The sequence below is a fragment of the Watersipora subatra genome, chromosome 5, assembly GCF_963576615.1.
Source record: "Watersipora subatra chromosome 5, tzWatSuba1.1, whole genome shotgun sequence".
Taxonomy (NCBI): domain Eukaryota; kingdom Metazoa; phylum Bryozoa; class Gymnolaemata; order Cheilostomatida; family Watersiporidae; genus Watersipora; species Watersipora subatra.
The window spans coordinates 14,025,255-14,039,246 of record NC_088712.1 but is presented as its reverse complement, the minus strand read 5'-3'; the positions used below and the strand labels follow the sequence as shown (position 1 = coordinate 14,039,246).

Below are 13,992 nucleotides of genomic sequence, written 5' to 3'. Positions count from 1 at the left end.
GCCTTAACTGGAAGGACAGGAAAATTGGAATCTGCTTGCGGTTTGCTTATATACCGAATCTGGTTTCCTGGTTGAGTGATTTGATGGTGAGACATATTTAAGTTCAATTCCTGGCAAACAAACTATAAGCAAAGGTTTCAGAGATTCACAGAGCCAAAAACGAAAACTATTGGTCTGAAATTACCAAAATGTCTCTAGTATATAGTCATTCTGAGTGCTAGTAACACAAGTTTTTAACTATCATAAGGTTACAGTGGAAACATAAACTTCCTTGATTGATTGTGTGTGTGTGTGTGACGTTCGACTGTAACTGAACTTTTGCAAAGATGTTACAAGTGTTTATAGTTACAGCAAGCGCAATGTAGTTTTGTTGGCCAAAAAATGGTGGAGTCGTATTTAAATTTTTTGAAATTTTTCAAACCTTTCTGTAGGTATGACAAGCTTTGGATAATTTTTATATGTAAACTCAAGTCAGTCATTATCTTGAACAATTATGAGTTGGTGAAATGCTCTTGCGCAGACTCATTTGTGACATGTCATTTCTGAGGCTGTCAACTCAAATAGCTTATGCAGCATAACACAGCAAAAAGGGGTGTTTTTCCTAGATCATATATATTTATAAAAATCTATATTATCAATATAACTTATAAACATAAAAACATCTAATAATTGTTCAACTCAATAAAATTAATTCATGCTGTTTAACCTTGACATGGTTGATATGACCTTGACATCGGTTAGTCTTAATGACGAGTATTAATAACAGGAAATTGAAATGCTCAATTTCAGAATTTTTGACAGTAAATATACATTCTTATAATATACAATACGAAAAAATAAATTATCATAACAGTAAATACCCTAGTTTTCTGTACAAAAAATACCAGATGCTTTTTTTTACAGAAAACTGTTCTACAAAGCTAAGAATTCAACTAAATATCAACAAATAATTTATTGCACCCTAAAGAGTGACAATTTCTTTATGAAATGAATAAAGTAACACAATTATTTAAATACATTTTCTTTGCAACATGATCTGACAATTTTATAATCTATCAATAATTGCTAATATCATAAATCGACTTCAATTCAAAGCCATTTTTGATGCGTCTAAAATATTGCAATATGTTCATCTGTATATGAGTAGGAAGCCTTTGGAAAGCTTGGAAGCAGTCGTTCAATGAGTATAGTGACAACTAATCAGACTGGACTCCTTACAGAACTTGGTACTTAGTTTCGTCATTCCAAGCCGTGCTTAAGTCTGGTTGAGAGAGGCTGACGCCATGCCTAGTTGACTCAAACTGCTGAGTAGCCATCTTGATATCGCCGACAGACTGAACTCTTGTGTATGGTTCAAGAGGTGGATAGTAGGGCTCCATCGGCTGCTGAAGCTGCAGTGGAGCCATTTGTTGCTGGTTTACCGATGTCTGCTGCATGTAAAGATTTTGTTGTTGCTGGGGCGGTTGTGGTTGTTGCGTCTGTTGATGCGGGAGGTAGCCATTGTCGTAGTAATTGTTTGAGTATTGGGTCGAGTAGCTGTTGAATTGATCTATGAAGTCATTTTGGTGAGACAGAGATCTATTATATTGATCAGTGACCGGCGTCATTGGATCCACAGAGTTCTGCGTACTAATTGGTGGAGACCATGACTGTACTGGGCTGTTCTCAGCACTCAATGAGTTTCCACTATCTGCAGAAAAAACATGAGGAATGGTTACAGATATGCCCCAAAAACAATAACTCTTTATTACTGTGCATTCGCAGATAGCTGTACAAGCACGTTCAATGTTGCACATATTGCATTTTAGGGTCTATTTTAGCTACTGAATCACAGACTATTTCAGATAGCCCAAATACAAGAATGATAAAAAGAAGGGCTAGACCTGTTGGTGCTAGCAGCCATAGGGCGGTACCTACTAACTCTTCTGAACATGCATCTACTACCTGGTACCATGCCAATTACACCGCTAGGTCGATTGCACAATCATGACTGACGTAATTTGTAACTGGAGCAAGATAGAACCTTATCTTTAATTTGTTATTTATTGGTCACAGTTCTATGCACAATGACAGTTGGCTCAAAGATTGCCAGAATTCCTATACGGCTCCTTGTAGATGGCCTGGTTTGGCTTAGCTTGTTGCAATTGTAAACGTCTGTACTATACTCAAATAACGAAATATTTGCTAAGCATTCACTGATGTTTCTGTGTACAACTCTTACCAGTTTGGCCTCCATTTATATTTTGTGACAGTTGTGGTGGAGAGTTTGAGGAGTTGTAGGGAGAACCAACAGGACTTCCTCCGGCAGAGTTGCTGGTTCCAGGAGAGAGTTTACCACTGGTTATCGATGTTTTGCTGAGGGAAGTATTGAGCTTGGGTCGAGATTTCACAACTGCTGGTGCATCTGGGGTGCCAGAAGTCTTCACCTGTTGTCGACACTTGGCGCGCCGATTTTTGAACCAAACCTGTAAAATAGCAAGATTTTATTAAGATTAGTCATCACTTTCTCCTAAAAATGAGATAAAATCATTGAACTAATTTTATTTAAGCAAAGTTTGGTGATATAAATGATAGTTTAGGGTAATTCGCCACAAATCAAGCGTGATTGAACATTTAACCAGATAATGGTCAATGCTTCTATGAACAGCACTGTAAATATACAAGTTATTATGCAAATTGCTCAGTATAAATCCAAACTGAAATCAAAACCGATTGGGCAATTTTTATCTCCATCCTCCATTTTATGGCCATAAACATTGATGAATGGCTGTCGAAATCGATTTATCTTTTTAACTAGGAATTCTAAGATTATGTGATGTACATCAATTTGAGTCGCCGCGTGTTGAGGCAAACTATGATTTTCAGAATCTGTTTTGACTCCTTGTTCAAGTAGCGGAAAGCTAGCATGAAATGATTGATTGTAAGTAAATGACGTATACTGTGGTTTTTGACACACCAATATTATAGGAGTCGAATCATCATAACTTGGTTATTTAGTCATACCTATCTGTAACTTTTGAAGTAAATAGAACTTCTTAAAAGACATTCACAATGTAGATATTTTTTTCAATTTGACAAATTTTCTAATGTTGAGTATAAATGCATCAACTGTATGCTTGAATGGATAAAGAAGCTGGCAATTTAATAAACTAGTGCGTTCATTAACTTTTAAACTCTGAAGTAACTTCATATGTGTAAGATGAAAAAGCTGATTATTTTCACCGGAGGAACTGTTTGGAGAACTTAAAAATTGCTAGCTACTTCGATTAAGGTTTCTGATAACCACATTTTTATAGGCATCTAATATTATCAGAAGCAAAGCGTGATTTTTTAGAAGCTAGAAAGTGTTGAAGAAGTTGCACAGTTGGGTTAATAAAGTATTTTTTTTCCAAAGATTAGTTTGTTAAACATAACTTTCGAGCAAAGTGTTACCGGTGAAGCAGGTGAAACTAACCTGAACTCGTGATTCAGGCAAGTTTATCTTCAGCGCGACTTCTTCTCTCATAAAGATATCTGGGTATCTGGTCTTAAGAAAGAGCTCTTCAAGTACGTCAAGCTGCTGTCTTGAAAAAGTTGTTCTCTCTCTTCTTTGTTTTCTTGCTGGGGTGACTACTAAAATAGATATCAAGGTTGTGTATTTTAAAAATTTTCAGAAAAATACATCTATGAAAATATTTTTGAACTTTTCAAAAACAACTAATGTTAGGATCATTGTAAGAAACAATAATCCTAACTCATAGTTTACTATTTATAGTTGCCACCACATCTAAAGACAGTTTTAATGATTCAGACATTATATGTTACCTTTTAATTAATTTTAATCTGAAAAGCTAATTAATTTTTGATTCAGCTTGTGGGCATATCTTTGCTAGATCTGTATTGAATCACATAATTCTGTCTCTCAAACTGTTACAACATGTAACAAACCATCAATTTTTTCCACTCTGATGACATCATTCAGATAATTCTATTTGTAACATCCAAAATATGTGGAAGCAAAATCGTCTGACAAACAAGGAATACTTTGGCGGTGACGGTAGAACTAGAGTGTACTACCCAAAACCATAATAAAACTTCTTTCAGTTTTACAAAAAAAAAAGATAAAAAATAGCAAATTCCTAGACGATCAATGAGAATTTGTAAATTTCTTTACTAAAACATTCACTGAAAAAGGATCATTGCCTGGTCAGCTATCACCAAAACTTTAAACTTGAGAGATTTTTGGCAAAGTCAATATTACAAACTACATGTAGATTAATCAAAAGCTTGAAAATAAAACATTATCGCAGTTTCATCTATTAATAAAAGTGCCATAAACTCAAATTTGAAATATGTTGTTTACTGCATAAAAAAGCGTGTCATGTAGTTTTTGCCTATTTGTAAGAGAATTTCGTAACTCTTTTGCTGGACAAAAGATGAAGACTCAGAGCATAGCTAGATCAGGAGAGGTTGGCGATGTCAATGAGCCGTAGTAGTTGTGAGATTGATAAGGAGGAAACCAATGGCACCGTTACAAACCTATCTGATCAGTAATTCCTTTATTACTACATTTTTACCTATAGAAACGCTAATGAATCATTATTGCAAGGTTCCCGTAAGAATCTTCAAGGACATCCAGCGCAGCTTGAAAATATTTTTTTAGTTTTTACATGGCTTTATAGATTTATTTACAACTGCTTTCAGTGTTCAGCAAACTTTACTTATAGTCGAATCACAAGCTAAACTTAAAGCATACCTGTAACAAACGAAGCATTTTCTGGCTCAATGCATTATTAGAAGCAGTCTTAACACATTCTATAAGAAACTAAGTACCTAAGTAGCATATTACGGTTTCGTCAGTGCTTAATTTAATAGAATCTCTCACGCTTTGTTTATTGTTACATCATAGTTGGAGAACCCTAGACTGGAGGCGTTGCGGTTAACTTTTGATTGTTTGGTAGCTGGTAAACCACCGGCCCGACAGGCAGATGGTACTTAGTGCAAAAATCATAATTATTATTATATAACTTAAACCAGAAACGATGCAAGAATTCCCATGACAGATGAGTGTGGAATGTACCCAATCGTGTCTAGTCTAGCAGCCATAGGAACTTTTTTGTTCCAAACCACTGCCACTGACTGTGCACAACAATAAACGGTTATCAAAAACATCCTTTGCTATTCTTAGACTAAGCTTCAGCTGAGACATGTGTTGAAATATAGCTAAAGTAGATAATGCTATTGTGATGTTTGAATTACAGGCTATGATGTGAATCTGTTTCGCAGTGTAATGGATGTATTGGTAGATAAAACGCGACACGCACCAATGAACAGTTTGACGCTACTCATAAATTTGGTGCAAAATTTGGTCTTATCGCTAACGGTACTTTGGTAACCTTCTGATAAAAACTAGGAGGGTGGAAAAAAACCTCTAAACTTCTGTGATGCAAAAGGATGTCACTAACGATGTTTTTCATAGCCAGTGATTTTAGCAAAGGGCGATACTGTCATTTATCTGCTTGTCATCAAGGAATCAGAATTCTCACACCTGTTTGCTTTATTTTTGAACTAACAAATTCATATTTGACTTGAGCTCTTTGACAGTAATAAAATGCTCAAGTTTCCAAATGCCACATCTAAGCACATTTTTAAGAGCAGACGAGGTAGCAATATAGGAATAATTAATAATTATTATGTCAAGAATTATGAATAATAAAATGTTCCCATGGAATTTATAGACAACTTTAAGTGTACCCAATAAACCTTAAGAGGAGACAAGAAAAAAAATTTTAATTTTCTCCTTGTTGATTACTTTGTTTAAAACTGTGCCTGCTATTTATTTATAGATGTACGTCACTTGTTGCAGACGTAAATCACGAACAATGCAATTACAGAAAGCTAAAAAAAATTTTATGGCTTTTATAGTTCTCAAGTTATGCCTACGGATCTTTGTGAAACATTTGCCCAAACCTGGTGGTAGAACCTGCCAACATATTTTAAATACGTGTGAAGCTTTTAGTACTTTCATGATTTAAATATGTTTTGACAACAAGGCTGAACAGGTAGGTTTTCTTGCTCTGAAATTCTTAAATGTTAAACAGCGGAATAAAAAGTTTTGTAAAAAGCTATTCTTCAGAATTGAATCAAGCATCTACAATAACTGCAAAAAATTGTATAGTCAGTGAGGCACTAAAAGAGAATGATCAGGCTTTTCTGAACCTTAACAGCCACAGATTTAACTAGAAAATTTGTAAACTAAATATCGTAATAAATAAGTACCATTTAGCAGTATTTGCAGTTTTATGAATGAAACATTGCTAAACACCCTCAATCGCTAGCATAGAGGGATTAAAAAGGATTATGCATAACTTTTGTCACCTATCCAAACTACTCAGACACCTACAAGACCCTCCATAAATATAGTTTGCCTATTTCTTTGGATAATGTGATTTTTTCACAAGTTGAAAATACTGACGATAGACAATGATGCGCAGCTGGTGAGCTGTCACGTACTGTGGGGAACGTCAAAGTGACAATTATGATAAATAGAACAACATTACTGGACAGAATCGGACCAAAACACCTGGCAGTTATTTCGATTGCTTCCTCTCAATCGAATAGAGAACATGAGTTCCCACATCAACATTGGTCAATGCAAATGGGCACCTGCACTCAGTGCCATTCCTTGTTTGTTATTCACAAATTTTTGGTACGTTTCATAATTGTAGAAGTGATGCGGTATTGACACTCGTTACACACTGTCATTTGCATGCGTTTAGAATATTAAGTTTCTCTGACAGAAAGATGAGGCAGGTTTCCCACTTAAATGTTCAAAGTTCATTATGATTAACTTATCAACAAAAAATTGTTCAATGTAACAAATTTGCAAATATAAGCTTATGCCAAAGATTTAAAATTGAAACAAAATTAATTAATTTTGTTACAAAAGTGATAAATTACAACGGTCAACTTGACTGTTTAATGTTGAAATCATACCACTTTTATAATTACACAACAACTTTAACTGTAGTCTAATTGAATGCTGCACCATTGAAATCGCATCACTAAACTACATGTATGTATACATGCTGTGCTTCTTTGTTAAATATATTATGTTTGATTTAAAATGTTTTAAAGACAGAGTCCGTTTTCGGCTAATCTATAATGTGTGGTTTTCAATGGATGATGATGATATTCACATTTTCCTAATGATGCTCGCCTCCAGTCATTTACTGCCAACCAGGCTCACCAGAAACTCATCTGGTGCGTAATGAAAAATATGATGGTATTGCACCTTGGGGCCTGTCAAATGCCACCGCACGATCCTGCCTATCAATCAGAATTCCAACAGCTTACAGTCACTGCGTCGAGAGTAGCTGGCTTCCACTTAGCCTAATATGGGCTATGAAAAGGCAAGCCCGTTAATCTATGAACGGTCTCCTTTGGATCCCTGGTAGCTGGAAGACATCGCGCCGTAGCACAAACAATTTGACAATTGTGCTAGACATTAAATGCTAGAAGACGGTATTTATATGGGGTGTTTATGTCGCAAAGTATTTTCCCATGGTGACTGCGGAGTAACCGGAGATGCACGAAATGGGCTGGGCTTGTTTTTAACGCGTTGCGGTGTGGAAGAGCAGTATTATTCATAAAGAACTTAGTGCGGCGCAAAAACTAGACAGTATAATGCTTATTTTATAGATATTTCAATAAAAAAGAAAGTATAAACCCATTTACATGTTCTTTGTCATCATCACACATATCAAAGACATGGGTTTAACAATTTAGATAGCCAGACAGTAACTATAATAAAACATCGAAAAGCTTTTTATTTTTTAACGTGTTTAATATCTCCCATTTATGACACAATCTATTTTTTATTTTAAACAGCAAAGTCACAGCTTATTTTGGTGTTCATGAAACTAAGCATTAGTTTTAAATTAAAACTTTCAATTTCAATTTTAGTCATTAAATTTTTCTTTGTGATATATTTTTGTGCAGTAAAAATGAAGTTCTAAATTATCATTTGCACAAGTATATAATTTACTTTGCTTAGTTTATCACAGAACTTTTTGATGATCTATAACATTTAATTTTTTTTTTAATTTTTTTAATTTGGTTTTGACTACTAGCAACACAAAAAGTTTTTTAGCAATTATACGAAACTATTTTTAACTTTAGTCATTATAGAAGGACACACTGGCATGTTGCTACTTAGTATAAAAGTAATAATTAGAGGATTTTATTTATATGTTAAATGCCTCTTATATGTTTGTCAAACTTTTATAGTTTATATATTCTTCAGCCTCTGTCTGGCTAACTTAGTAAAAACCTTACTCTTTGCTATTTATAGTCTAAAGGAATTTGACGACTTTTTTATAATCTGCTAATTATTTTTTTTATATGCAACAAAGTTTAAATTTCTGAAATTAAGTTTTATCACAGCTTTAGTTGGTGAGTTGTGCAACAAAAGATGAATTACGCAAGGATCGTGTCCCCATGCTCAATATATTAATTAGGATTACAGCGGTAGTTCTCGGAGCCACCAACCCTATGTCAGAGATTAAGTCACAAACTGTATCAACGATCTTAACATGGACAACTTAATATTTCTTTAATAGTCTGTCGAGCTATATATAAGAAAGACAATGAGAACATTGACTGTTCAAAGCTTTTGTGTCTGGCCTTTGGGCTACTGATTATATTTATGGTTTGATAGAATAGCATGTCAGTCATGCTCAGTGCCAATGGTCAGTTTTGTCAAAAAGGCACGAATTGCTTTGACATTCACCTGTTGTCCGTCAAGAGAATACGTGAGATATATGCATCTGTGTGAGTAGAATATTATTGCCTTCCAAATATACTCATTTTTGGCGTGCGAACTGAAGTCATGTAAACAGATGTTTTCTCCAACACAGCGATTCATAAACTTTCAAAACTATTATATTATATTGGATAATTCTGAAACCCTAAAAACTGTGTTATTACGTTTGTAATAAATATAAAACATGTTATATTTTATTCATAAATTTAATTTAGTGGTGCATAAAACCTATTGTTTTAATAGTTTCTTCCAGTTAAGCAAAGTTGCAATTACCATGAATTTCGCCATAATTTGCATAAAATTATAAAAAGCAATGTTGACGAGTTAGCTGTTACTGAGTTTAATCAAGTTATTGACATTCTTGAATAGCTCATCAGCACTTACCATAATGTCATATTTTACATAAAATTAGCCCGTGATCTCACTTCTGTTTAGATTAAGAAATCTTATCCTTCTATTACTTATTTTTTACTTTTATCAATACAAAAGAAGCTATTTGTAGATTAGCATCTGTTTCAGCATCTGTTTGCTGCCTTTGCAGCATCATTTTAAAATTATTAAATTAGAAAGATATTTAAAGAAAAGGCTTCTGATATAAAAACAAGTTAATTTTGGCTGAAAAAATAAATGAAAAGCAAGCTTCTGTAAAAAAAAACATACTAAAATGTTTGATATGGCTTCCTTAAGTTTCGAAAATAGTTTTACTGCCTTAACACCTTTTATGACGTTTGGGTATAAGCATGAATGCCTGCCTAATACCATTGGCATAAATTAAAAGTACAATTTGTCAGGTTCTCATCGTATTAAATAGAAAAAAATAAGAAAACTACCCTGGAAATAAGGCTCTTAATATCTGTCAGCTCACCCGCTAGTATCTGCCTCGACAGCTGCTGAAGACATGCCATATACTAAACAACGTGTCAAGAAGTCAAGTCAAACAGGACCTGACTAATAGTCTGGTTTAATATTTATTTAATAGTGTTTTATGGTCAATAATAAATAGTCAATAGAAAGCATCAGCACTATAATCTGATTTATCAAGCATTGAGTTGTCTGAAAATCAATTTAAACTCTTCTACAAAACCTTTTCAGCTAATTTGTGTGTAGGTGCCAGTTTGGTGCCAGTTAGGTGCCAGTTTGGTGCCAGTTTGGAATAGGAATGTCTGTAGACGTTATACAAGTTATTTATTTTGTCAAATGAAGCGCCTGAAATCATAAATATTTCAAGAAATGCCTTGTAGTCGAAAGAAATTGGTTTGTGGGCCAAATTAATCTTTAGAGGTTTCATAAGAAATTTTTAAAGATAAAAGCTAATGTTGCCAAAAATATTTGTGATTACCGACACTTTGACAGAACATCGTGTGCAACAATTATTTTATCTCAGGTTAAAGAACTTAGTTGTTTACCAGAACTAAATAATATGTTTTTTAGGTCACCAGACATTAGGTGGCGTTTGATGTCAAGTTTACCGTGGGTGTTAGCTTGTGTTTTTAGAATTCACACAGGCAATCTAAATTGTTATAATTTAGATTTCAATAAATAAAATGGAAATTACAAAAAGTCAGTTTCTACATAAATAAGTAAGGCGAGTGTTTAATTTAAAAACTATTAGAAGCAGTTGAGATATTAACAAAATGACCTGCTTTTGGAGTCCAAATGTTGGACTTTGGCTTAGCTAAACTAGTTAGTGTCATAACTGAAAATAATGATTGTAAAAGTAATACCTGGAGTTCTGATGAATTAAAAAAGCTTATAGCTTCTCAAATATCTCAATGTTTTTTAACGAAAACGGGTTTTAATTTTTATGGAACAGATCTTTTTTATTTAACTTTTCAACTTTGAACAATTCATCACCCCAGCCTTTTTAGAGCACAGTTTGACAACTCCTTTGTTGACCAAAATGCTTACATACCTGGTACAACAAATTCCGATAAGCTCCTAAACACTTTTTTACTTCAAAGGTTCTAAGATAATATTTAAAGAGAACTCATTCAAACCAAAAAATTAAAAATTAGAAATGCTCTTAGTTTCAAAAGTTAGTCAGATCAACAACTTGCTTACATTTTAATGGCCTCAACCTAAACACATCGTTAATGTAATAAAATGTCTATCAATATACGTTTGAATCTTCAAAGCATTTAATGACTGACCGGCAAGTTAATCGAACTTTCAAGTAGCGGGTAGATGAAGGAATTTGCTAGAAATTGTAATGGAGCCGTGCTTTTTGTGTTTGATAAGTGTCAATTGAGAGTCATTCATTGTTTAGTTTGAAATTAAACTCAATGCCATGGCTGTAAACATGGTTTTAAATCTTCGTCAGCTTTCTTTTTGTGCTTACGTTGAAACAAGTTGGCAGTTTAACTTTTGTCAATACCAATGAATCTATGACTATCTTCGATGAACAGAAGAAGCTCATGGAAAGCCTAGATGTATACATTTGTTTATTGATAGTTTAGTTTAAGGCTGGTTCAACCTATATCGCCATATCTTGGCATTGATACCGCAATAATTTGGTGATCGTTGATGATAACCATGTTCACACTATCACAACCCCATCCGTCCGCCCACAAATACTCCATAACGTAGCATTTTCTTTTTTTTCAATTTTCCATGAAGAAATCCCTTTGTTTTTGCATGCTTGAATCAAATACTAGTTCGGCAGCAACTACGTATCATAAACAAAAATAAATAAATCACGCTATCCATGACTGCGAATTACTATCGCTGAAATGGTACATATTGTACAGGCTGTCATCGATGCTCGACAAAATATCAGGAAAGATTGACAGCTGCAAACTTTCTCAACGTATCCACATTGCTTTGTCGATGTTATAGGCACATAGTCGATGATGAATGTTAAGAGAAAAAGCCACTATATGGTGATATATTGAGAACCAATCTTTAGGTTAAAGCACTGTATAGCAACTGACATAGGATCTCTTGCAGAAATGATTTCACTGGGTGATAGTCATTTCATTAATGGGTGTTGCATCATTCTGGTCAGAAACGCTCTATTTAACACCAAAAGAATAATGTTTTTTTGAAGTTGAAACCTTTGTTTGTAAAGTTTTAAGTTGTGGAACTTTTGACAGATTTGCTGATGTTCTTAAGAAGTCTAAGATGTGAATGGTGATGCGGAGCAAAAAAGGAAAAAAGTGTAAAAGCGAGCTTAATTTAGCTTTTAAAAGCTTTTCAACTGAATTGCTAAAGTTAATGTTAAATTTTATGATATTTTGCTTAAAAGACTGTTATCTGCCACATTTTGGTATCTCAAAGCTTTGTTAGTAGATGAAAACTTACCATTATGATAGGCTCCATTGTTGCCATTCCCATACGGATTCATTGCTTGATGCATAATCTCCATAGGGTTGCTGCCGGGACCAAAGCCGCTTGCTGCCAAGGAGTTTATTTGATAAGGAGAAAGCTTATTGGTCACTCCAGATTCAAGCGAAGTTGGTAAAGACGCTGGATAGCCCATGCCAGACATGCCATAAGGATAACTGCTGAATGTTGCTGTCATCTTGTCGTTCAGTGCTAACAAAGAAGTCAACAAGTCAGGAGGCATAATACTCTTACCATTTAGTTAGCAACAAAGTCAATGAATTGAAATTTGAATTAAACTTCGTATTTTCTAACCACATCAATGGCAATTGTCTGCAAGATATCTGCATAATATTCATTACAAACGTGTTGTGGCATGCGATCTCAACATCTATATCGTAATTAGCAAAAAACTGAACACTGACGCCATTGCATGCCAATTGCTCAACCAAGCGTTTGACAAGCAGAGATGCAAATGCTAGACTGATTCACCAAAACTTTGAAATGAAGATTTTGTGAAACATGGTTCTATTTGCGTCAAATATGGGAAAAACTGATTCCGCTTTTAGCTACTTACATCATAGTCGTTCCTAAAGAGCAAACGAGCTCAAACACAGTAATATCAGCCTATGCGACAAATGTTCATTTTCAAAGTAAGCGTTTAGTGCAAATTGCAAAACTACCAACCTTAATGAACAAATTCGATTTTTGTGCCCTTACCTTTCAATTACGGAGACCTATCTAGAATGTTGACATATGATTATGCAGCACTAAGACTTCCTTTTCTATCCGCACAGAGAAACCGTTGCAGACGTGTTTTAGAGAATCCTTACAACTTGACGTATTTCCCACAGGCTCTAATAGTTCGACTGCATCGAGTGCTCTAGACGCCAATCTCTCGACGATAATGTTTTATTAAAACTTCTATGGTAAAACAGATCTGCCTATTGGCTGAAAAACTTATCACTGATTGGTCCAATCATTTGGTTTGGCTTTAAGCAACATTCACGGTTGGCTACACGAGTCTCGTCTGATGTCATGGTGTAGGAAAAATGTGAAAACACTGAAGATGAAGATCCTGTTGCAAAGAGACGGAAACTTTCTTTTATAATTAATCATCATATCATTACGGCTATAAATTAGCGAATAGACTTTTAAATTTACCTCTTATTAGAGCGCCTCACTCGTCTATTGAAAGGTCTGCTAAGCAAACTTCTCAAATTCTTTGTGTACCGGAATTTTGAAGAGCAAATGTGCCAGTCGTGACCTAGCTCTAGCTTGCCGCACCGTCTCTACGTTATGCATTTGAATCTTGCTTTTGTTGTTCAAGTGTCTTGAGCTGTATAGGCTTTTGCAAATTTGCTCTAAAGAAATTCCAATAAACAAGTAAATATTGAAGAGAAGGTGACACATTTGTATCTGAATACATACAACGTGCCAATAGAGGGGTAGAATTGCGTGTTAACCTCTCTATAGAAGTTGCTATTCATTCTTGGGTGGTAATTATGGCCAACCTAGGCCAATCGTGTATTCAACAAAGTTTATAGCATGTGTCAAAGACTATCGTTTCCAGAACATGCTATTGCTTGGGTTTCTCTGCTATCATTTCTTTTTAGAGAAAGCCAAAACAGGTTTAACCTAGAAGATCTAAGCATGACAAAGTTTAAAAGCTGTGGTCAGTTCTAAAGGCTGGTTCACACTACTTTGTCGTATGTCGGCATTATCCTTTCAGCGTTCATCGTCGACTATGTTCACCGGAACTGATAGCATTGAGGAAGCAACGCGAATATGTTGAAAAGGTTTGCAGCTGTCAAACTTTTCTAATATTTCACCAAGTCTCAACAACGGCCTGTACAGTTTGAACCATT

The 13,992-nt window shown here is 34.6% G+C and overlaps 1 protein-coding gene across 1 annotated transcript; it reads right to left on the bottom strand.

The window, feature by feature from the left end:
- Window positions 1-599: 599 nt before the first annotated feature.
- Window positions 600-12,996, bottom strand: LOC137396518 (homeobox protein OTX2-B-like). The gene is made up of 5 exons (XM_068082822.1): window positions 12,845-12,996; window positions 12,104-12,337; window positions 3,455-3,612; window positions 2,222-2,465; window positions 600-1,690 (listed from the first exon to the last, which is right to left on the bottom strand). Exons 2-5 carry the CDS (start codon window positions 12,321-12,323, stop codon window positions 1,215-1,217), a joined length of 1,098 nt encoding a protein of 365 aa, XP_067938923.1. The 5' UTR covers window positions 12,324-12,337; window positions 12,845-12,996; the 3' UTR covers window positions 600-1,214.
- Window positions 12,997-13,992: the final 996 nt, after the last annotated feature.

Coding starts and splice junctions, on each gene's coding strand:
- LOC137396518 (XM_068082822.1), bottom strand. CDS start 12,323: ATGACAGCAACATTCAGCAGTTATCCTTATGGCATGTCTGGCATGGGC. Junction 3,613..12,103: donor CAATGGAGCCTATCATAATG/GTAAGTTTTCAT, acceptor TATCTATTTTAG/TAGTCACCCCAGCAAGAAAA. Junction 2,466..3,454: donor TGCCTGAATCACGAGTTCAG/GTTAGTTTCACC, acceptor GCTATTTTACAG/GTTTGGTTCAAAAATCGGCG.